The sequence below is a fragment of the Falco cherrug genome, chromosome 4, assembly GCF_023634085.1.
Source record: "Falco cherrug isolate bFalChe1 chromosome 4, bFalChe1.pri, whole genome shotgun sequence".
Taxonomy (NCBI): Eukaryota; Metazoa; Chordata; class Aves; order Falconiformes; family Falconidae; genus Falco; species Falco cherrug.
The window spans coordinates 101,505,091-101,527,398 of record NC_073700.1 but is presented as its reverse complement, the minus strand read 5'-3'; the positions used below and the strand labels follow the sequence as shown (position 1 = coordinate 101,527,398).

General features: G+C 39.5%; 1 protein-coding gene across 2 annotated transcripts in view; it reads left to right on the top strand.

The window, feature by feature from the left end:
* CMTM8 (CKLF like MARVEL transmembrane domain containing 8) overlaps positions 1-20,986 on the top strand; it is a 39,230-nt gene extending 18,244 nt beyond the window's left edge. For both annotated transcript variants that reach the window (XM_055707569.1, XM_055707568.1), the window contains exons 2-4: positions 10,821-10,994; positions 15,253-15,369; positions 17,948-20,986. In XM_055707569.1, the coding sequence (XP_055563544.1) occupies positions 10,821-10,994; positions 15,253-15,369; positions 17,948-18,031 (375 nt within the window). In that variant the 3' untranslated portion in view covers positions 18,032-20,986. The remainder of the gene's footprint in view (positions 1-10,820; positions 10,995-15,252; positions 15,370-17,947) is intronic.
* The last annotated feature ends 1,322 nt before the right edge of the window (positions 20,987-22,308 follow it).

Genomic DNA, 22,308 nt, shown 5'->3' with positions numbered 1-22,308 from the left:
GCTGCAAAGGAGCACTGCAAGCCCTTTTAAAGTCCTTCGACCAAGTAGTTAATGTTCCCTATGAATATGAGCTCTCAAATCTGCACGTAATTTTGTAGTATAAAGATCTTTTAAAAGTGAAATCAGTGAAATCATATAGCATTGTATGAATTTGTTGATAGGACTCATCACAAATCAACTCAATAAATAACCTCTGCATTTCATGTGGGTCATATAGGATGTATTTTTGTTTCTCTACTGCCTGTACAGGGACCGGATTTAGAGGGCCAACTTGTGAATGTCATTTCTTGAAGAAATCAGCTACTTTACTCGGAGCTCCAAAATGCATTAATATTTGAATGTTAAATACAAAACCATTAAACTTTGTATCACCTGTCTTGATGATTTATAACCAAGCTTTTGAAAAGAAAAAATGATTAGATTATTTGCTAGTTTTAAATCAGAAGGTGTTTGAACCAAGTCTTCCAAGTTTTTTCCCCCAAGAAACACCACCTCTGGAGGCTGCACAAAACAACCATTAGAAAACAAAGAAATATGTACCCTGTGCCGTGTGTGTCTGTGTGACTATTTTGCTTTGTAATTTTTGTCTGTTTTATAATTCATACTTGAAAACAGCATTAAGTGAAAATTTTCTCAGAAAGTAACTGAAAAGACAGATCTAAGGGATCTAATATACTATTACATTTTTTTCACTGCTGAAGAGTAAAACGTAGCAGGAATTTCAGTAATTCCCAGCTTCATGTTACCACGATGTTTGCTGTAGCAGAACCACTTCTCCCAACTCTGTTAGGAATCTGTGGACAGTGAATTTTAAATCAACAGCACTGCTGCGCAACAGCAAGGTGTTTCTTTTGGGGAGCTGCTAGGTGGTGGGAGTAATCCCTGCTGCAGCCAGGTCTTGCTGAAGTGGAAGGAAAAGGGAGCAGCAGCATTCCTTTTACTCGCATCCGTCTTGATCCGTAGATAAGAGGCCAGGCGTCTCCTTGCGTTGAGGTCACATTTAGAGATTAAGCACCGTGGAGGTCATTGCCTTCCAACTGAGTGCCCTTCCGGAAAGGTAAGTGCTTTTTAGGACAAGCTGTTTGTCTTTGGTAGCACTTCGCACCACCCCTCTTTATTTTTCTATTAAACTGTGGCCCCGATGGAGCCAATGATAACAGCAGCCAGTGCATTTCCAGCGAGCTGCAGCAGCTCTGAGCGTGACTGACCTGGAATGGGTTTGTTGCACAGTATTCTGCATAAAAAAGTACTTTAGTGGAATAATAGAACATTATGGGCAAAGATCAGGCTGGATCTTCTGCTGCAGCTGTGTGGATTAAATGATGGGTAGCACTGTCTTAGCAAGGGTGCATAAGTTAATATATGCATAGTGCACAGTAACCTATATAAATGTCTCGTGTGTGCAGATCCTCAGGCAAAACACAAGCATTAATTTAGAATTTACAGGCATCAGTAAACAGTAGTGTGCTCCTGAATGCAGCCCTCAAACCTTAAAGCATTTAATGTGGAAAGTGCCCTGGGACAAGGACCAATTTTTATGCTTTGTACACATTTTAATGATCTGTTAATGATCAACCACTGCTCTGCAAAGAAGATAGATTTTATGATGATATAATTCAAGCCAGCTTCTTCACCGCTGCTTGAGATTATTCCTCATAATTCTACTTTAGAACAAATGGTCTATTGATGTGGCATGTAGCCATCCCATCCTATTCTATCAACACTTTTGCAGCCTTCAGTACTTGATTGTCAGGGTCCCCTGCAGGAAAGTAGGGCAAATTAAAACCAGAAGTTACTAACAGCGGTTGGAATGGATCTGGTCAGTGGTCTGTTGGGTCTGGTATTCAGTCTCTGATAATGACTGATAACTGAAAACTTAGGGAGGAATGTAAGAACGAGCACATACAGCAAGATGATTCTCTGCTGTAGTTTTCTAGCTTCTAGCAAACTGCACACTTTGGAATTTCCAGAGCTGAAGGTTGCATCTTGTCTATTGTTTATATAGGCAATATATACAGACAGGGCTGACCTGTCTTTCAGGAGTGTGTATGATGCATCCTGTGGCAATGAATTCTGTGATTTGGTTATGTATTGGTTTTTTCCTTCTTGAGGTTTTTTTGGTTTTTTTTTAATACCACTTACTTCTCTCTGGTTTTCAACTTTCTGCCTGATAATTTAGCTGGATGCGTGTGTTATGATTCCTAATCCAGTCCTTGTTCCCTTCTTCATGCTACTTGCCATTCTGCAGACTTCTGTATTATCCTCCTTCAGCCTTCGATAGACTGAAGGAATAGATTCATCTGTTTTCCAACTTTAACTTACTTTTTGTGCAGGAGCCCTTCTCTGTGCCTTGCATAATCCAGCTGAATAATGTTAGAAATGGGAAAGGGATGAACAAAATATATTCAGTGCATGGGTACGCCATTGATTTATAAAGCACTGTGATATGTTCTGTTTGGTGAGGTTTTTTATGATTTTATTCCTTTCCTAACAGTTTCTAATTTTCCATTGTGACATTTTAGGTCACATGGAACAAAATTTACAACCCAAACACAGTATTATTTCTTGTTTGCCTTCTGAATATTCATTACCCTACCTCTAGTTATTTTTTCAGACAAAACTTGCTGAGAAACTGTAAGAAATAAACTCTTTTGTAATAATGTCACAGTTTTGATGGGAGATGGGGTGGTCTGTGTTTTCCAGAAAACATCTTTTGCTTCTTTAATTTACGCTACCTCCTTTTGGTCTGCGTTACTTGTATTAGCTCTGGTCTCACACATTCCATGCATATTTCTCAGGTGAAGCAACACTTGAGTATTGTAATACACTACTGGAACGGACAGTATGGTTTCCTTACTCTTTCCTACCCCCAAGTTGTTTTTCTCAGCTGTCAGTTGCAGGGAGCTGGAGCATCGTATCGCAGAAGATTCATGCATGAGTTGCAGTGCAGTCAGTGGAGTCAACGGTGAAGGCTAGAGGAGTACCATTGTGATTCATTCATTTTAGTAGGCAGTAGATTCCTTAAGGTGACATGAAATTGGGGTGTGCTACTGCATTTTGCTCAGGTACTATTGTCTTTATGCCTAGGCAGCACTGCAGTGTGGCAATACCCATCCTGGTCAGAAAAATAAGTTTCCTGCTTGCATGCCAGCCGCTGACTGCCTCCCTCTGTCTGCTTTTCCCAATGAGACTTTATAGTTTCTTGGGCACTCCTGCAAACTGGCTCTGCCTCTCAGTGTGAATCCTTTTGTAAGTGCAAGCCGATACCCTTATTTACGCATGACGTGGCCAGTTCAGTGCATCCTTGCTGCGTGGCTGATCTGGATCATGAGTGTCAGGTCTGAACATCAGGACTAGCCCTTCTTTACTGGCTCAGGTGTAAGGAGGTCTGGTCCCCAGTTTTTTAGGTGAAGGCACTCTTGGACTCTTTCCTGGGGAACTGGGGGATGTGTGGGAGGACTTCCCTGCTCTGTGGAGCTGTGGGAAAGGCACTAGATATGTGTCAGCTGTTGGGCTGAATTCTCACTCCAGAATAGGTGTACTCCCTATTGAATGAAATGTCTGCCAGCAGGCCTTGACTATTTTCCAGCCTGGGTCAGGAGGTTTTACTGTGTGGCTTGTAATAGGATTTGGACTAAATTCTTGAGTAAGATAGTTCACTCTTTAGTGAAGATGTACTTCTGGAGCATAGCTGCTTCCAATAGTTTTCTTAGGAAATCTGGTGTAAAAACTGGGGTGGGGAGTGGCGGCGGCAGAGTTTTTTCAAGTGATGTTTAGTATTGCCAGTATTTTGAGCCCTTGCATTTGCATTTGGTCTGGTGCTGCCATGGAGCCAATAGCATGACAGAAAGTTTGAAGACTTGTGGGAAGATTCAACACTGAAACTGGTTGCTTGAAAATAACTTAAAAGGTATTCAGATAATTTTTAGAAATACTGTGAAAGTAAAAGAGACTGAATTTTGCACAATTTTATTACAAATAGGAATGTTTTCAAAGGTAGGAGAGACTTGAGATCTGTAGCTGCTGCTCAGTTTGGTACTAAGAGTTGTACTGTATTAATGATAAAATACTTTATTGTATATCCGTTATGACCACTGGCATTTTTTTGTGAGCACTGTGGATTTTTAAATTTTGCTAGGAAGGCAAAGCACTGAAAAGTTTCAGCAAAAACACTAGCCTTTTCTTTTATTTGGTGTACAACCTGCAAAAACATGCAGAACTCAAAGGATGTTTTCCCTGCATGTATGTAGAGTCAGAGTTCTCTTCTGCAGGATTGTCTCACCAGGCGAACGGGCAGGGTGAATCACGAAGCTTTCCTCCACTGAGGAGCTCTTGGCAAAATCAATGCTTCCAATGGCTGCTGACACCGAATGCTTGTGAAGTACAGTACTGTCACTAGTGGGGGGGGGGGGGGCGGCGGCGGCGGTCGTATTCGCTGGTGTCAACTCATTGTAATGTTCTGTGTTAAAGTATTTGGGAATGGGAAAGAGATGCAGTAGGCTAAGGCAGTGTATTGAATAGATCGTTGCAGAGTACGTTAACACGGACCTTGACGTTTCAAAGATACTTAAGCAAGGATCCCATCTCTCTAAAACATGTAGCTGAAAGATGTTTTTGATTTTCCTTGTGTTTGTATCTTTACTCAGTGTTAATAGAAGTCTTTGATTTCTGAATCAAACTGGATCCTTCCAGTTTTAAAAGCAAAGTTTTAAAAATATTTTTAGCAACTTTTTTTTCTGACTGCAGCACAAACAAGATTTTTATGATTTGTAATTTGGTCTGGGCTGATACTTGATTTATCTAGTACTTGCAGGCTTTTACCTTACTTTTTCTTAGGCATTTTTCCTCCATGGACATTAAAATACAGTTTTCTAAATAGTGGGGAAGAATTTTGTGGTTTTGTTTATTTTGTTTTGTTTTTATTTGCTTTTGGTGGAGTTTGTTTTGGTTTTGTTGTTGTAAGTAAAACAATAAATACTCCTCATTTCCAGTAGTTTGTGGAAAACCCTACATTTGATGTTACTGTTATACCCAGTATGGAATTGAACCTGTCAAAGTTGCTTTGTGCAGACACTCTAACTTAGCATCACCCTTGTGAAAGATTTCTTTATATGTATCGCTTATATCGAGCATTCCCTTTCAGTCTGCAGGGGTTTGGCACGGTATACAAATTGCCCCTTCGATGTTTCTGCTGGGCAGCTGAAGTCTGCCCAACTGCCCCCGTCTAAAGCAGCTTCCTAAAACCAGCAATGATTGTGCTCTCTCTAGTGGCAGAAGGGGAATTGTTGCATGTTGCTTCATAGATCGTTTATGAGAGCACAAAACCTCTGATTTAAAGACGTTGTTTAAGTGCACGGCAAACATTTACTCCACTTCCAGCCATAGCTGCAAGGAAAAAATAATCATTCTGTACCTGTCAAATGTAAGACGATTAAATCTGCCTGTTCTTACGACTGACTGTCCTGGGCTTGTCTTACAGGGACAATAGAGGAGGAATGCCCTTTTTTTTTCCTCTCCTTTTTTTTTCTCTTTAAATACAATCCCACCCATCCACCCACCCCGGTAATGATTCACATTATAAGATTCTGCATTTTGGTGTGTGATCCATCTCATGTCAGGTCTGGAAGAATGTGAATCTTACCAAATGCTTACAAATCCACAAGGGGTGGTTGACTAATCAACATAAAATAAGGGGAGCCCTGTAGTGCTGAACTGCAAGTTTTGCTGCCCTCGGGGATCCTTGCTTACCGTCTTAGTGCCTGATGCATCTCCAGCCTTGTCTTCCCTGAAAGCCATGAAAGGTGAGATAACAAACTAGGGAGCAGGCATGAGAAATGCTCATCTTCTCACTGCCCACAGGAGATTCCATGGGGTTTTTTTTGCCTGCAGGGAGTTGCCAAGGGAAGAAAAGGTTGGAGGCTGAGACATTCATAGACTGCTTGTACTGCTGCTGAGGTAACTTCTAACTCGTGATTTAGTGGTGAAATAATGATGTGCAGTAATTTAGAATGGTCTTTCTTTCTACTAGTTGTAAATTTCCTTTCTTGGGAAGGAGAAGCAAGATGTCATGCTTTCCACTTGCTGGATTCTGTCCATGTTTAGGTGGCTTGAATACAGGAGACAACTGTTGCTGCATATGCTGAACTCTTCTAGTCTCCTGCAATCATTTCCATCTGTGCCAGCAGCAACTCTGCATAAATCCTACAGTAGTTACGCATACAGAGAACTGAAACAGTCCTATGAAGCATCTCTAGGTTAAAGAATAGGAAAAGCTTTAGGCAAACATGCCAGGTAGTTGGGTTTTTTTGTTGTTTTGGTGTGAGTTTTTTATTTCATGAAACTGGATGAGCCTTGGCGTTTTCTCCCTGTCAATTCTGCCACAATGAGATTCTTTCTCCTTTGAAAGGGATGCATAAACGTTTTTAACTGTGTGGCAGGGTTAACCAGTAAAGATGAATGCTACAGAGTTTGTAATGCTTGTGTCACTGGAGAGGAGTCACAGGTTATGTAAATACAGTTTGCAAGTACAAATTCAGTTCTGCAGTTTTTAAGCTGCTTCAGAAAGCAAAACTGGATACACAGATTCAAACTCACATCTGTTTTCGTACCCACTGACCTGTAAGGGGACATGAGACAAGGTGTCTCATCTACTAGGCAACAAAGTATTTTTTTTTCAGTAACTAAATAGTCAGATGTTTTTGAAATTCTTGGCACTGTGGAAAAATTATGGCACTTATTTAAGGGTTTGTATATGCAATTAAGCATCTAATCTTAAACCTGCACGCTCAATAATGTTGGATTTTGCTACAAATTTATTTCTTTTTTATGGTATCTGCCAACTGCTGAAGTATGCATTAGTACATTTGATATATTAATGTATTCTAGTAATGGAGATACCTGATCAAGCAGCAGCCAGACAATTGCGAAATAGATGTCTGAGGTGAAATCAGAGATTGCAGTAAACAAGGGCAAACTGCTTGCCTTTATCATGTGCTGGCAAGTGAAATCCTTATCTCCCATTTGACTTGAAAAACTGGACCCAGTTGGTGGAGCCCTTAGAATCTCAGGACCTAGCACCCCCTCTCATTGACTACCACGTGCATTATTTTCTTCATTCTTGATGCTTTTTCCTTCCTTTCTTAGAGTGATTTTTGACAGGATTCTGGTATGTTCCTGTAATTCTAAATAGGCATATTTTGACTTGCTCATAAATTAAAATATAATACTTAGCTATTACTAGTACACTTCAGCATACCTGGTTATAATGAGATAGAGGCCTTTCCCAGTTACTTTCTCCCTTGTCTTTCAGCTGACCTGAAGCACTGAAGGTAGCTGTGTACTTTCTACATGCTGAATCACTATGGGCGCTCCCCAGGTGTTGCGGTTGCTGGTCTTTGCTTTACGGTATCACATACTTATTACTCACTTGCCAGGTTCTGTACACTGGATGCTCATTGAGATGGCATTTGAATATAGTCCAGTTATTCCCAGTGGGGAGGTTTGTTACCAAATCAGCAGGAAAAGTCATTCGCTGCTCCAGCAGATGCACAAGTGTCATCCAGTTTGAACTGATCTGTTGAGCAGCAAACTGTAATGTAAGGGACAGTTAGAATATTATGAGACAGGCTTTTAACACTGCAGAAGCTATCCCAGTATTAATATGCTGAGAAGACAAGCTAATCACAGAAAACTTGTCTAGATGTCTATGTTCCTTTGACTCTTTAGTTACTTTGTGGATGCTGACAGCCAGTGTGAACGTTAAATCAATTTATTGCGTATGTTTACATATGCAATAAAACCATTTGCCATATCATTTAACTGCACACAGTGAATAGTTTACTATGAGCTGATCTGGCCTTTTCAGGTCTAATCAAGAAATCTGAAATATTATTTCAGCCTGTCAGCTCCAGTAATATGCAGTAAGAGTGTCTGGATCTAACTGAAAATGTCAGATGCACTTTAATATGCAACCCTTCAAAGTTATGATGCATACGAACCAAGAACTAGTTAAGAATATAAATCTGTAATATCTGTGGCGCATCTCAATTGCTTAGATAAATTGTTCTGCCATTGATATGGACTAGCTAAAAACATTCATTGAAAGCAATTCATTTGGAATTTGGAATGTAAGAAGTACAGCCACTTAAATATTTAAAATTAGATTGAAAGAGGGGTAATAATGCCAGGGTAGAATGTTACTGGAAATAGCAGTGACCAGTGAGGATACCAGTGCAGTAGTTAATGTCTTGCTAGCTTTGTTGTCTGGTAATGTAAGATCAGTGGTCTCATGTAATCTCAAAATTTTCCTTTTTAATGTTACTAATTCACTGCTTGTGACCAGATATAATCCATTATATAAGCTGAGGTGTCCTTATCAACCTTATTTGTGTTTAATGTAGTATTAAGCATTTCTCATAGTCTTGTGCTTTTTATGAGAAAGTATACTTCTATTTTTAAAAGCTTTCTAAAAACCAGCACTGTTGTCAGTAGGCTATAGTGTTTAATGATTTATAATTGTATTTGTTTTCTTTGTCTCATCTTTGACGTTTCTGTTCTTGGTATTTTACTAGATGTTGATATCTAGGATAAATCTGTCCTTAATAATTATTTATCAAGCACGAGACCGGTTATTCATTGGTATAATTTCTGAATTATGAATTTAAATTTGGATTAAAGTGGATGGAAACAACGAAAAGCAACTTTGTATCCTAAGAAAATGGTATTTTGTTAGCTAAACAGTCTATCAAGATTGTTGAATCTTAAAGCTGTTGGAACACTGGAACTGAGTTGGTTTTCAATCTAATCATGGGTAGTTCATGCATTTTGAGGCATTATTAACTGAATTGCTAAATGTTGTTGGAATTAGAATTTAAATGAACTACGAGAAGCATTGCTGAACTGGTAACTTTGCATTTAAGAATAGTGTATGTTTAAACTACCCAGTTAATGCTATTGGAACTGTTCTTGTGAGGCAATACTGCCCTCCCCTGGCATGCTGTGGAAAGTAGGAATTTTTATCCCAGTCTGAGCAAGTTCTAGGGCTTCCTGTTAAGAGAGAAAATCCTGAATTGGTGAAAACGGTGGAAGAATACTCTTAGAAAGACCATTATGTGCCTTCTCTATTACAAGACCAAAAAAAAGGAAAAGTGGAACAGACATTTGTGTGGTGCTTTTGCGGATGTGGATGAATGTACAGATAATGTACAGAAATATACTCTGAACGTGCAAGATAACAGAAGGCTGAATTAAGTTTGGGTGGCAGGAGGATGAATTGAAGGCAAAATAAACATATACCAGGACACTGCTGAAAGTTAGCAGGACCAATTACAATACACTTTTGTTTAACACTAGAGTTTTGTCATGTATGTAATATTTAGAGCTTTATCATTAATATTTACATATTCAGTTCTGCAATAGAAAAGTAAATGGGACCATGGACAACAACTTGCATGGGAACAGGATTAGCTTTTGCGCAAATGAAGCTATAGCAAGACTGTCATCTTCTGTCAGGAGCTATTGATTACAAAGATGCCACCGTAGGCTCAGGAAGTCCCTCTACTGCACATTCCTGAGAGCTGAGGAAGGTAGTCCAAGGAAACATTAATATTGCATGATCTATTCTTAATATATTTCTTTGGACATTTGTTATTAACCACTGCTGAAGACTAATATTGGGTTAGAAGGTTCTTTAGATTGTCCAGATATGGCTGTTGTCTGTTAAATAAGTGTGTTACTATGTGCTTTAATTTTGTCTTCCTTCAATTTCTTACTGCCAGGCAGTTTCACCGTAGTCCATATAGCAGAAGGAGATAAGTCTTGTCTCAAATATAAGAATTTTAATTCCCACATCTGACTCCAGTAAAGTGTGTGTGGTGGGATTTGTATTTTCTGCTTTCTTGTTTTTAAGGAATAAAATAGCCCTTTATTTTCATAATTAAGATTTTTCTAATTGCTGGACAACTTGTGAAACACACAACTTTTCTTCCTGTGGCTTATATTTTGTTTGCTCCTCATATCTCTTAATGCATTGGAGATCACCTAACACTAGAGAAAACTGGAGAAGAGTATGTTAAAATCTTGGTTCATGTAATTCTTCATGTCTTAGATACGAACAGATTGCCAGATTCAAGATGAGGAGAAAGTTTTTTCCCCCAGATTGGTTTGCTTGAGGACTTGGCTTGAGTGTGATTTCTTATCTACTACTCAGGATCAGGTCACTTTAGAGATGTTTTAAGAACAGTGGAATATAACATTCTGAACCTGACCCACTCTGGTCCAGCAGCGTGTCACAGTGGTGCTGTCTGTTGATCTTTTGTTGACCTTTTATAATAAGGTCCCGGGAGTTGTTTTGTGCCTGCCAGTCCACAGGGCAGGTGGACTAGACCCCAGCTGCTGAGTTTTCGTGACAGTGGCAGATGGGACCTGAAGATCCCAGTGGCCCTTCACAGGTTCTGTTTCTAAAGTGACTTTGCTGACTGCAAAATATTTACCTTCATGCACATAAGCTAATAGGCGAAAATAAGCAATCCTTTTGAGAGCTAGCTGTAAGACCACTACAAGTGTGGCTCCATAATAGTTAAAAGTAAGCTAAATCAACACTGAGATGCCTCATTCTACCTTTCCCTTTGTGACACCCTGCCACAGCAAAACGAGTTTTATATGTTCTCCTTTTTTGTTAGATTGGTATTCTGTCAGTGTAGCATCTCAACTCAGCTCATTAAGTGGTTATGTGAATGGCAGTGGTGGGGATCCTTGAACTAGAACAAATGTATGAGGTCTAAGACTGTAACAGTTTTGTTTCTTCTCCGTAACTTTTGCAGGTATTGGGGCTGCTGGTGTGGACCCTGATTGCTGGAACAGAATACTTTCTATATCCAGCTTTTGGCTGGGTGATGTTTGTAGCTGTGTTTTACTGGGTTCTCACAGTCTTCTTTCTGATCATCTACATGACTATGACGTACACCAGGATCCCCCAGGTGCCATGGACCACGGTGGTAAATATACCCATTGTTTGTTTTTTTCAGGTTTGCTGAGTTATGAAAAGAATAAAATATTGATGCATTCTGTAGATGTGGTTAACCAACAGTACTTGTGCTTTTTGCACATTTTTCCCTATTACTGTGTGGCTGCATACCTGCCGCGTTTAACCTTCATACTACCTAGACACTTCTAAAACACTTTTCCTGTGATGTTTCACTGTTTTGTTCAGCAGTTGATGTAGTGACTTGATTTTTAATAATGTCTGTGTGACTGATATTTATGCACAGTGGCCTCTTTTTCTCCGTTTAGTGATTACATCCCATGAAGAATATGTGTGTTGCTGCCTCTGAGCTAACAGACCTGGCCATATGGCTTAAACAGCAGAAATCCCTACCTGAATCAACACCATGAATTGGAAGTGGGACCCTGGCTCTTAAAACATGAGTCTTCGTCTGTTAAACTAAATGCAAAGATGGTTCAGAGGTAGCAACAGTCTGGCAATCCATATATAGCCTACTGTGAAAATGATGCTGAAAATTAGTGTTATATATATGTAAAATATGTGCCATGTAATCCTTTGCTTTTAGCTCAAGACTTAATGGAAATCAGATAAACAGCTAATGTAATTACAGAAAAATTTCACAGGCACTTAAAATTCAGATCCAGTTTTTGTGGTTTGAACAAGCCTGGCTAGCTGTACCTCTCAACACTATATTTTTACATTATTTTTATAACAGGCTGGTGTACAGGGTAACAGATCCTAAAAGTCATTGTCATCTCAGCCACCTGGCTATTTGTGGCCCATCCAGGAATGATTATAAATGTTAGCTTTGCATTTATCTGATACAGTGAGATACTGTTCTTTTTTCTTTTTTTTTTCCACTAGATAAAAGTTATTGACAATAATTCTGTTATTTTTATGATAAAGCATATTTGACTTCTGTGTTGTAAACCACTTGTTATCAGCTATATCGTGTATGTGACCAAAATTGAATACTCTCTTTCTTTCACTCTTCCCATTTACTGCTGTTATAAATAGCTAGCTATAGCAATTACTAATAAGAACCACCAGGATCACATTCAGATAGCTTCTCTGTTTTCAAGTTTCATGACCAGCAATTACCATTAAGGATATAACAGTGCTATAGAAATGTTGTATTATTTCAGTTACAGCAGTAATGTGTCTGGGTCCATTTAAACGTGTGTTGGGGTTTTTTTTCCCCCCTCATTGCATTAGATGTAAGTGAAGTACATTCAAAGGGAAGGCATCTTTGTATCCGTTTGGCTACAGCTTTAGTCATTAGCCCTCTTTTATCAGTTTAACACTTATTATCAGACAACAACTGCACATAAATGAGTTGTCCCTGATCTATGTGGTAGGCAAGCTGGAGTATTTAATTTGTTTCTACTTCATATTGAATGTATTTCTTGCTGTGAGTTACAAACATATTGTAGATAAGATCACATAAATGTAGGTCCAAAAGGTAGTCTCCATTTATAGTAAAGGGTAATATGAAGAGAAAATCAATGCAAAATAAAAGATGCTTGCATTCCAACTTGTTTTGCTGTAAGGTATTAAGAGAGCTGTTGGGAACAGCCTTTGAATTGGACTTCTGCCACTCCTGGCTGGCCAAGAGGAATGTTGGGTCCCTTCAGAGAGATGTTGTTAATGTCTTCGTTCAAGGGAGCATGATGCACACACCTTTTTGAGTGAGGAAGCTTATGCCCACCATCCCCTTATTCTCTGAAGTATCCTGAATTTCAGTCTGTGCTAGTTATTGCTCTGCCTGTTTAGGCAACAGTTAGCTCAAATTGTGCCTATTGTATGCAGTCTCCAAAATTACATATGGACTTCTCTGTCATAAATTCACTTTTTGCAGGTTAAGCACATTACCAAATTGCTTAAGATGCAGTTATTTTTACTGCAAATTAACCCAAAGGATGTGCTTCAAAACTAACTCTCCTTAATAGTGCAAGTTCTTTGCTAAAACAATCAGTGGAAGCTTTTAAAATCTGGTAGATTTGAATTTAAGAAGCAGATGGTAATTTAGCATGAACCATTTGGTTTGAGTAATATATTGGCAGTAAAGGCCCAATCAGCTTGCATTGCATTCCATCTTCCCCAACAGTGTTATTTCCCAGAGCAGCACTTCTCAAAAATTATGTGCTTTTTTCTTTTCTACATGACAAGATACTGCAGGGATTTGTAGCTTTCCAGGGTAATTGAGTCTTTTTGGAACAGGAAATCTAAAAATAACAACAACAAATACTCTAGGCAATCAAATTTCAGAGTTTGAAAATCAGCGCTTTACCAAAGTTCACCTGAACCTGGCAATTGTTGGCATTTTATCCTAAAATCGACTGATACTTTATTACTGTAATGCCCAGATAAAACAAGAGAGGTGAGATCTGTAGATAGAGACCTTTTATCAGATCAACTGACAGAGGTGAGATGAACCCCACTCATTTATAAATGTATGAATTAAACACCAAGTGCCAGGCCTTGGACTCGATCTGAGTGCTGAGGCACTGCCGACAGTTCCCTGGGGAAAGGTGTTGTAGGTGGCTTTTTTCTAAGTGCCCTGAAGTTGCAAGGACTTGGGAACCACAGCAGGATGTACGTGCCCTTCAGTATGCTCTGAAAACTGTAAGGCTTTTTGCATGGGAAATCTTATACAGGCAGTGGTGACCTGGACTGACATGTTGACAGATGACAGCACAGCACACTGCTCTCTGGAGGGGCTTCAGAAAGTGTGTGTCTGGGGAGTGGCTTCCCTCCAGAAAGTTTTGAACCCTGTGTGTCACGGGAGTGTGCGGCAGTGGGCCAGACTCTACCGAGTCTGAAGTAAACTCTGCCAGAACCAAGCGTCCTGGAGATAGATGTGAGGAGCTTCCATACCAACCACTTCAAGCTGTTGATCTAGGCTTCGGTGCGCTGAGGGAGTTGCTGATGTGGATACAGCTGTTGTTGCTGCCTTCTGAACTTCTCCTGTTGGGCTGCACCTCTTTTTTTAGATTCTACCAGAGTTGGTGACTAGTGAATGAAATGGTGAATAATTGACTTGCATTCCTAGCATCCACTGGGTCACACCATGGAAATAAATAACTTGGAGCTGCACCAATATGGCATCATTTAGAGACAACTGCGCCAACAGTTAAGGGTTATGATATTTGTGTGACATTCTGGAGTGCGAACACGGGGCCAGAAGCTGAAGGGAGCAGATCATTTATAACACTAGGACCTGGACTAAATTGAGTTACCAATTCCTGCAGTTGTAACTAGGTGCAAATCATGTCATGGGTATTCCACTGAAACATGGCACCAGTGAACAAGAAGTGTATTTCATGGCCAAATTCATATGCCTGAGACAAGTAGCAGGGTAGAGTTTTCGAAGATTTTTTTAAAAATAAGGATGATCTTCCTATATCCACAACCAAGTAGTGAGTAAAGAACACAGTATTAAAATTACATACTTTAAAAAAAAATCCTTATACCTTTTTATGCAAACCCCAAACAAACTGGTTTTGTTTATTCTCTGTAGTGTTATGCGAGACCAATGTTACCTGCTTTGCGTCTTTCTTAGTAATGAACGTAGATACCCTGAGACATAAACTCTGCTCCTTGGAAGAGACAATGCAGCATCTGCCATGGATGAGTCTAGGTGACCCATGTGGTCCGTTCAGACTGATCTTCTCCTTGGTTTTATCTGTTTCTTTCTCCTCTCAAAAGCAGGCAGAAGGGAAAGGTACTGAAAAATGGAAGAATACAACTGAAAAAAATATACCTTCTTTGTCTCCTTCAAAAGCGGAGGAAAAAAAAGTTTTAGAAGCTTTATAAATATTGTTCATATGCCATGAGTTACTGATTCCTACAGTGTATCTTTGTGTAGATGAGAAATGTAATCAAATTTCAGTTTTGTTTTATTATTTTCACATAGTGTCATACTCTTACTGCTTAACACTTAGATCGTGATAACTGAACTGTATCCTTATTTTCACTTTTGGAAAGTCACAGCATACTAGCTTTTAGACTTTCCTGGATTTGGTGACAGAGAGAACAGTTTGTCCAAGATGTGCTTTAATGTTTATGACTCTTCAAAATAAGCAGTTAAATTATAATCTTACGGAGAGAAACTTGGAAGAAGGTAAAAATAGTTAAGGATCACATTTCTTGTGTACATTATATTTCAGAGGAGAGTTTTGTAGTGTTGGAATAGAAAATGGTAACAAAAGCATGTGCATGTTAATGAGTTATGTTTGGTTTTTCAACAGGGTCTGTGTTTTAATGGGAGTGCCTTTGTTTTGTACCTCATTGCTGCCATTGTGGATGCATCTTCAGTTACCAAAGAACTGGATAGTCACAATTACAACAGCTGGGCAGCTTCTTCAGTGAGTTCATTTTTTGTTTACATCAATTCTTTGTCCAGTAAAGTTATATCAAAAGAAGGTTTGCTGGAAGTGTGGGTTGAAATGCACGAGTTCTGGATTTTGAAAAGCTGCAGACTGATACAGAAGCTCACACACGTAACCTATAGGTAGCTGTAATTTGGTTCATAGTTTTTGAAGATGACTAGAAATGCCACAAGGAGATGACAGTTATGTCGGATAAGGCTGTAATGCTTTTATGATCATGCTGCTTTTCCCCTCGCCTGCCACCATGTGTTACTAGCTCTCTGGCAGAGGTTATAACCTGTGCATCAGAGTAGACAAAACAGATTGTGTGAGCACCAAGTCAGCTCAGTGCACTTGGACAACTTCAAAAATGTTTAAACTTGGCTAACTTTGCATGACTCTGAATCAGATGCATTCAGCTTTTTGTTGGCTGAGCCATATACACAGCACCTTTGGCAAGGTCCTGAAGTGGTAATGTCATTTCTACTGTGATCTTCCTGATACAGCCTCAGCTTTTTATAATCTTTCTTATGAGTTGGGTGGGCAATGCCTGAAAATCAACTTACCAATGTTTTAAAGTGGGTACAAATCATTAATTAGTTTGACATTACTGTCTTATTATTTAAATTTGGAAGTCCAAAGCAGTCAGTCAAAGTGGGTAAAAAATCTTTTTTTTTTTTTAAAGAGCCTTGTCACTTTCTGAGTAGATGAATGCATTCTTTAGCTAAGGGAGTTGTAAAATAACTTTTTGCACTTTATGGCAACAGTAGTCAAATTCAATTGTATACAGTAATGCCTAATTACAGCTACTTTGCTGACTGTTCATGCTTCTGCAGTTGTCCTCTCAGCTTTATTCACAGATTCTGTCTTCTGTCTGAAGCTTATTATATATGGCCATGAACACAGAGACTTGAACACCTGCTCTGTTTTTGTCTTGGGGAATTGGATAGCTACGTCTCTGTCATTTCAGTGGTGTTCAGGGTCTTATCCCCTTGGCAGTTTGTAACTACCAATCTCTTACTCAGCCACTGCTGTTGACAGGAACTTTCTTGCTGCTAGATCAGCTTCCATGCTGATGCAGGTTTTATGCAAAATGCATGAATGCTCAGTGTCTCATGGGATGTTTGGAATCTCTTCTAATACCTCCTAATAGTGTTTATCTAATGCACTGTCTAAATAAACTATTAAATGTAGATTCTTGCTTTCTGAATCCATTAAGAGTTTCATGGATAGATGTTTGTGAGGATTTAGCAAATCATCCACAGTCATTCTCTGTTAGAAAGACTTTAGGTGGAGCTTTTATTTCATAAGAAACAACATTATTGGAAAAGAAGAATGCTACTCTTTTGTATTGTAATAATATTTTACCTCATTGTCTACAACTTTTGGTACCACAGATTAAATTTACATTAGACAAGACTCACCAAGAGCCCTCAGTTTGAGGGTTTAGATTTACTGCCTATATGCATACTTAGTAGTGCCCTGCTCTCAGAGCTGAAGTGCCTACTCAGGCTGATGAATATATAAGCAAGAAACATTGGTAGAATCATAAAACATTTTTAGGCTGGAAGGGCTATTGAATTGAATTGAAATTTCCCTTCTTGTAACTTGCATTTGTTCCCTCTTGTCCTATCATTGCTCACCTCTGAGAAAAGTAGTGTTAATCCTGTTTGCAGTGTCAGCTTTATTTGGTTCAGTTACCAGCACAGAATATTCTGGTCTTTATCATGAGACCATTTTGAACATTGTCTATTTTGAACAACATGCAGTGATTAACAGGAACTTAACCACTGGCACTGAATTGGACTTTATCAGTACAACTGAAATAGTTCACAGCTGTTCTTTGGTTTCTGTGTACGTATGCTGTACAACGCCACTGATACTGTGTAGTTTTAATCTTCAAATGTACAATAAATCTAGCCTGCTGTAGAAGGCTTATTCTGTAATCAATTTCTGACAAAGCAGTAATATCTTAGCGTGGTTGATGTAACAGTGACATGTTATTTGCAGCGAGGAATACCTCTATACATCAGTAGAGGACCTCTGGAATTGGTGACCTAATCAGTACTGCTGTTCGAAAACATGTCTGGGTCTACCTTTGAATCTTAAGTTTTCTCTGTAAACAAACTATTTTGATGCACGGTGTGCCGTACTGAGGTACGGGGTGGGCTGTAGGCAAATCCTGGAACAATAGTGCAGGAGTGTTAGCTAGAGCTCAGACTGTCCCATGCACTGTCCCTCCCTCAGTCTTTACCAGCAGTTGATGTTAAAAGCAGCAAGTATAGGACTGACGGGAGTCCATACTGAGTTCATACTGAGGCAGTACGATGTGGAATTATGAGCTGAAATATGCCATGTTTTATATGCCTCTAGGCACATTATTTCTACGCATGATACAAGCTTGCTTACAGTGTTGTCTGTGATGACCTCGCAAGTACAAGGAGGTAGAAGAGTGCCATTTTAGTCAGCCTGTTATTCTCCTTTTTCCAAATCCCCTAACTTTTTTTCATAGAACGGACAGTGGTCTCAAATATATTTTTTTTCCTAATATATTTTTTTCCCCCTCTCTCTACAGTTCTTTGCCTTCGTGGTTACCTCCTGCTATGCTGGAAATACGTATTTTAGCTTTATATCTTGGCGATCACGAACATTGCAGTAAATATTCTGTTAAAATGAATTCTGTAGTATAAAATATCTTGAGGATTATACTCGACAAAAGCTTGGAAGAGGAATCGAGGTCTTTTTGAACATTTCTGTTAGAATTGACACAATATATTGTAAGCTGAGATTAAATGATTATTTATAATACAGTACCATCTTTAGAGACATCTAACACTGATTTTATACTGTATAATAAAATTTCATACTGTTTCTTTTAAAATTAACATGGTATTTTTCTAGGCATTGTATAGATGTTATTGCTAAAGCTTTAATAAATCTTACTAGGACAAGGTGCCAATTTTGTAAATGTAACTTTTTAAATGTTACAGGTATACTTTTGATACTGAATGCTACAAAGCAAAACTAAGATTGATATTCTCTCATTATTATGTACAAAAAGTGACATTGTGCAGAAAAAAACCACCCAAAACTTTAAAAATAAATAAAAAATGACCCAACTGTGCATGGTTTGTAAACTGGGAGTAGAAGGTTGCTTTTTAAATTTCTTTTTCAGAGTGAAATATATCTTGCTAAGAATTCTGATGATCCTGTCTGTTTGCTTGTCGTAACAGCTTCTCACAGTCATGCGATTGCTTTTGGAACCTGTTACTGTAGGTCTGAAGCTCACTGAGGGAATGTTGTACCTGAAACGAATTATCTGAACAGGTTTCTCAATCCAGCAGGCTCCAAGGCATAAGGCTAGACAACAGTCCCTTAAGTGCTCAGTGTTTAACCTATTGAGAATATCACAAAACACCTACTAAAGGTAATACATTTGGGTTGGGGGGAGGATGAGGACCGTGTTTTTCTCCCTTCTCCTCAGATTAGGCCATTAATCTGTCCTAGTTAAAATCTGGGCTTCTAAATCTTATTAAACGATATAAATGTTAAATCCATAGAATTGTCAAGATGCCAGTGCTAGAAACAAAGAATTTGCTCCTTCCTTTCCTGTCTGTTGGCATCATCTGTCAGTTGTTAGTTTAACAAATGAAGTTTTTAATTTTATGCTCATTTAAATCTCTTTGAGTCAAGCAGAAGTATGACAGAAGATTATGACCTTCAAAACAGATACTTTTGAAAATCACTTTCAAATACAAATTACCTAGGGAATTTTTTCCAGGAATTATGTGGAGAGTGTAAGGTCATGGTTGTTTTGTGGTATTATTTAAAGTTTTCCTCATCTAAAACTACTGGTATATTTATTTTTTTTTTTTATTCCTGGGTTAAGAAGGTTTGGACTCTCTTCCAGTCTTCTAAAACTTGCTTAGAGGATTATATATGGTAGTAGAGAAATCTTACTGCTTAAAAAAACTTCTTTATTTTCTCCCTGTAACTAAATGGTGTGTGCTTACTTATGTGCATGCCTGGGAGCAAAGAAGATGTATCAGCAGCCAGCTAATTCTGTTCTCTATCACATTGTGTTGTTCTTGATTATCTGTTGAAGTCACAGGGTTTCAGTGTAAGGGAAGCCAAGATATTATTTGAAAACCTATATTTGTCTGCAAGTTGCATCTGGCCTGCACAACAAAGGTCAGCCTGTCTGCTGCTTGCTAAAATTATCCAGTTGTGAGAAGGAAGAAGGGCTACCAGCTATGCATTTATCTACACAGATAAAATGTGTCATTAAAATCCCATATGCTCTTTTCCATTGCTGGAAAAAAATCAAAGGGATAAAAATGATCCAAATGTCAACTGATAAAACATGACTAGAAATATAATCAGAATTAAAATCTCATCTGTGATTTCTCACTAATAAAAATGCTTTAGTAGTAAGAGGAATTCTTTCTTAAATGATACTTGATGTACCTATTTTAAGTTCAAAGAATGTGGCTATGTTTGCACAAATGTTCCATGACTTTGTGGTAATTGCGATGGTCTGGTCTAAAGTCATAACCCAGACAACTTTTGTGGATAGGGGTTGTAAGAGGAAGTAGGGCTGAGAGAGAGTAACACATTTCATACAGTTCACCAAAAACTGTTGTGGGAACTGTGTAACATGTCAGAATAAACTCACTAACGAAGGACAAAACCACACTATTATCAGATAAAGAATGATTCTGGCAAAATACCTAGCACCTCTCTGAGTCTTCAGTGGTGATCCTCAAGGGAAGATACGTGAAATGGCTTCCAAAGGCAAATCTGTCAGTTGAATCCTTAATTCTGAATTTCAAAAAAATTACATACTAGGCAGAATTTACTTTATGCTTGGCCTTGCTTTTCCCCCCCCCTCCCCCAAATCTTAATTTACCTCCTTTGCTCTTTCCTTTTAGGAAGATAATTACCTTGCTTCCCATGATCTTTCTCATCTGTCTCATTTCTCTCATCTGTTGCCCAGGCACCAACTGTCTTGTTTTCCAAGTGTTCTGAATGAATATCTAGTTAAAATTGGATGAATCTGTACAAGCTGAGAGTTACTTCTGAAGTTTACTCCTATTTCAGGCTTGGAAGAAAGGCATAAGCAACCAAAAGGTTATCTGTTTCTTCCAGTGCATTAATTTTCAATACTGATTTGAAAGCTATCACTTACGCCTTTGTATATTCTAATATTGATAGAGAAGGTAAAAGATGGGTGTGGTTTATCATATAACAATTAAAACAAGAGTTGTGGCTACAGGTATTGCTTGGCTTTCATAAGACTGGAAGAAGCCTTCTTTAAAAGAACAACTGGTAAGTGATGAAATCCGTAGTGAAATTCTTAATACAGATATTTAGAATAAAACCCAAAATGCTAATCGACTTGCAAAATGAAGGTATTTGACAGTATAAATAACTTGTTTCAGACAAACAGTCTCTCAAAAATTTGTCACCCACGTACATAAAGGTACCTGATGTCAACTTGCGGCCATCAAATTTCATTTATTAAGCAGTTGTCAGTACCTCTTATCATCATTATACATGGTGCACTTAAGATGAAGTAAATAGCATGAGAACTGTAATAAAAACTTCACATTCAGCAGTGGTTTAGCCTGACTTTGTGCCAGTAGTTTACAGAAGCTGCCTGTATTTCTGAGCAGAAAATACAACTTCGACTTGTATTAATTTGAAGGTATTTATATTTCACTGGGCTGAACTCAGATCAGCAGGGCCCCAAGCACATACACACTTCCAGAAGAACTGAAGGAGCTGAATCAGTAAGAAAAAATTATTTCTTAACAAGGAAGTACAGAAGTTACTAGAAATTTCCTCCACAGGGCTTGCAAGAAACCTTTAAACGTGCATGCCTCTGAACTTGAACTGTAAGAAGTGTGTGTGTGGGGGGGAGCAGCTGTTTAAAAAAAAACCCACAAAACTAAACCACAACCCAACAAAAACTCTTTTTCAGCAGCTAGTGTTCAATATTGTAGCTTTGACATCTAATAACATGAGATAAAATGTGGTGGGACAGGTAACATTATATTGTAACTACTAGCTACTAGCTGGCTTAATAGAAGCCCAAAACCAGGTACTGCTTAGTCTGTAATGGTGATTGCCAGTGTTGGCAATGACCCGTCTTGCTCACGTAAATGGCTTATGCTGGCCCCTTATTTGTGTTGGAGGTCATTCAAACTTACCCGTCTCCCCTCCTAAGACAATTTTAGTTGCTGAAGGTGCTATTAAATACTGAATCTGAAGAGAATGCGCATCCTGACTGCAGAACAGAGCAGCAGATGGGGTCACTGCTCTAATGTACAGAAGCAGCACGTGCCCAGCCCGGAGGCCTGCTGTTACCTCACTTGTCAGAAAGCAAAACAAGTTATTTTTAAACTCGAGGAAATGCATTGCTTCCTTTGCAGAGTTTTGTTAGCATCGCTGCATGATGTAATTCAAACAACGGGGCCGAGGCCGTGAGGCGGTCGTTACAGTTTTACCCGTCGCAGCCCATTTAACGCGAATGTTTTATCTTTTACGAGATCACGAACCAGACGCTTTGGGGTTGTGGGGGGAGAATAAACGTTGTGTGGGCAGACGCTGTCGGCAGCTGGACCCCCGCCGAGACTGTCACCGGCACCCCGGCGCGCCGAGGGCTCTCCCGCCCCCGAGCGGAGCCGCCCGCCGCGGCGGCCCGGGTGCAGCGCGGCGCTCCCCTCCCGGGACCCGCACGGCAGCCGGGCGCCCCGCGCCCCGCCGGGGAACGTTCGCCTCGGCCCCCGTCTTCGCGCAACCCAGCCGCAACGCGGGCACGGCCGGGCGTCCCGCTGCGGGAGGGTGCGGGGGGAGCGCCGGGGGGCGGCGGCACGGCCACCCTCTGCCTGCCCGAGCGCGGCCCCGGGCCCGCTTCCCCCGCGCGCGGGCGCG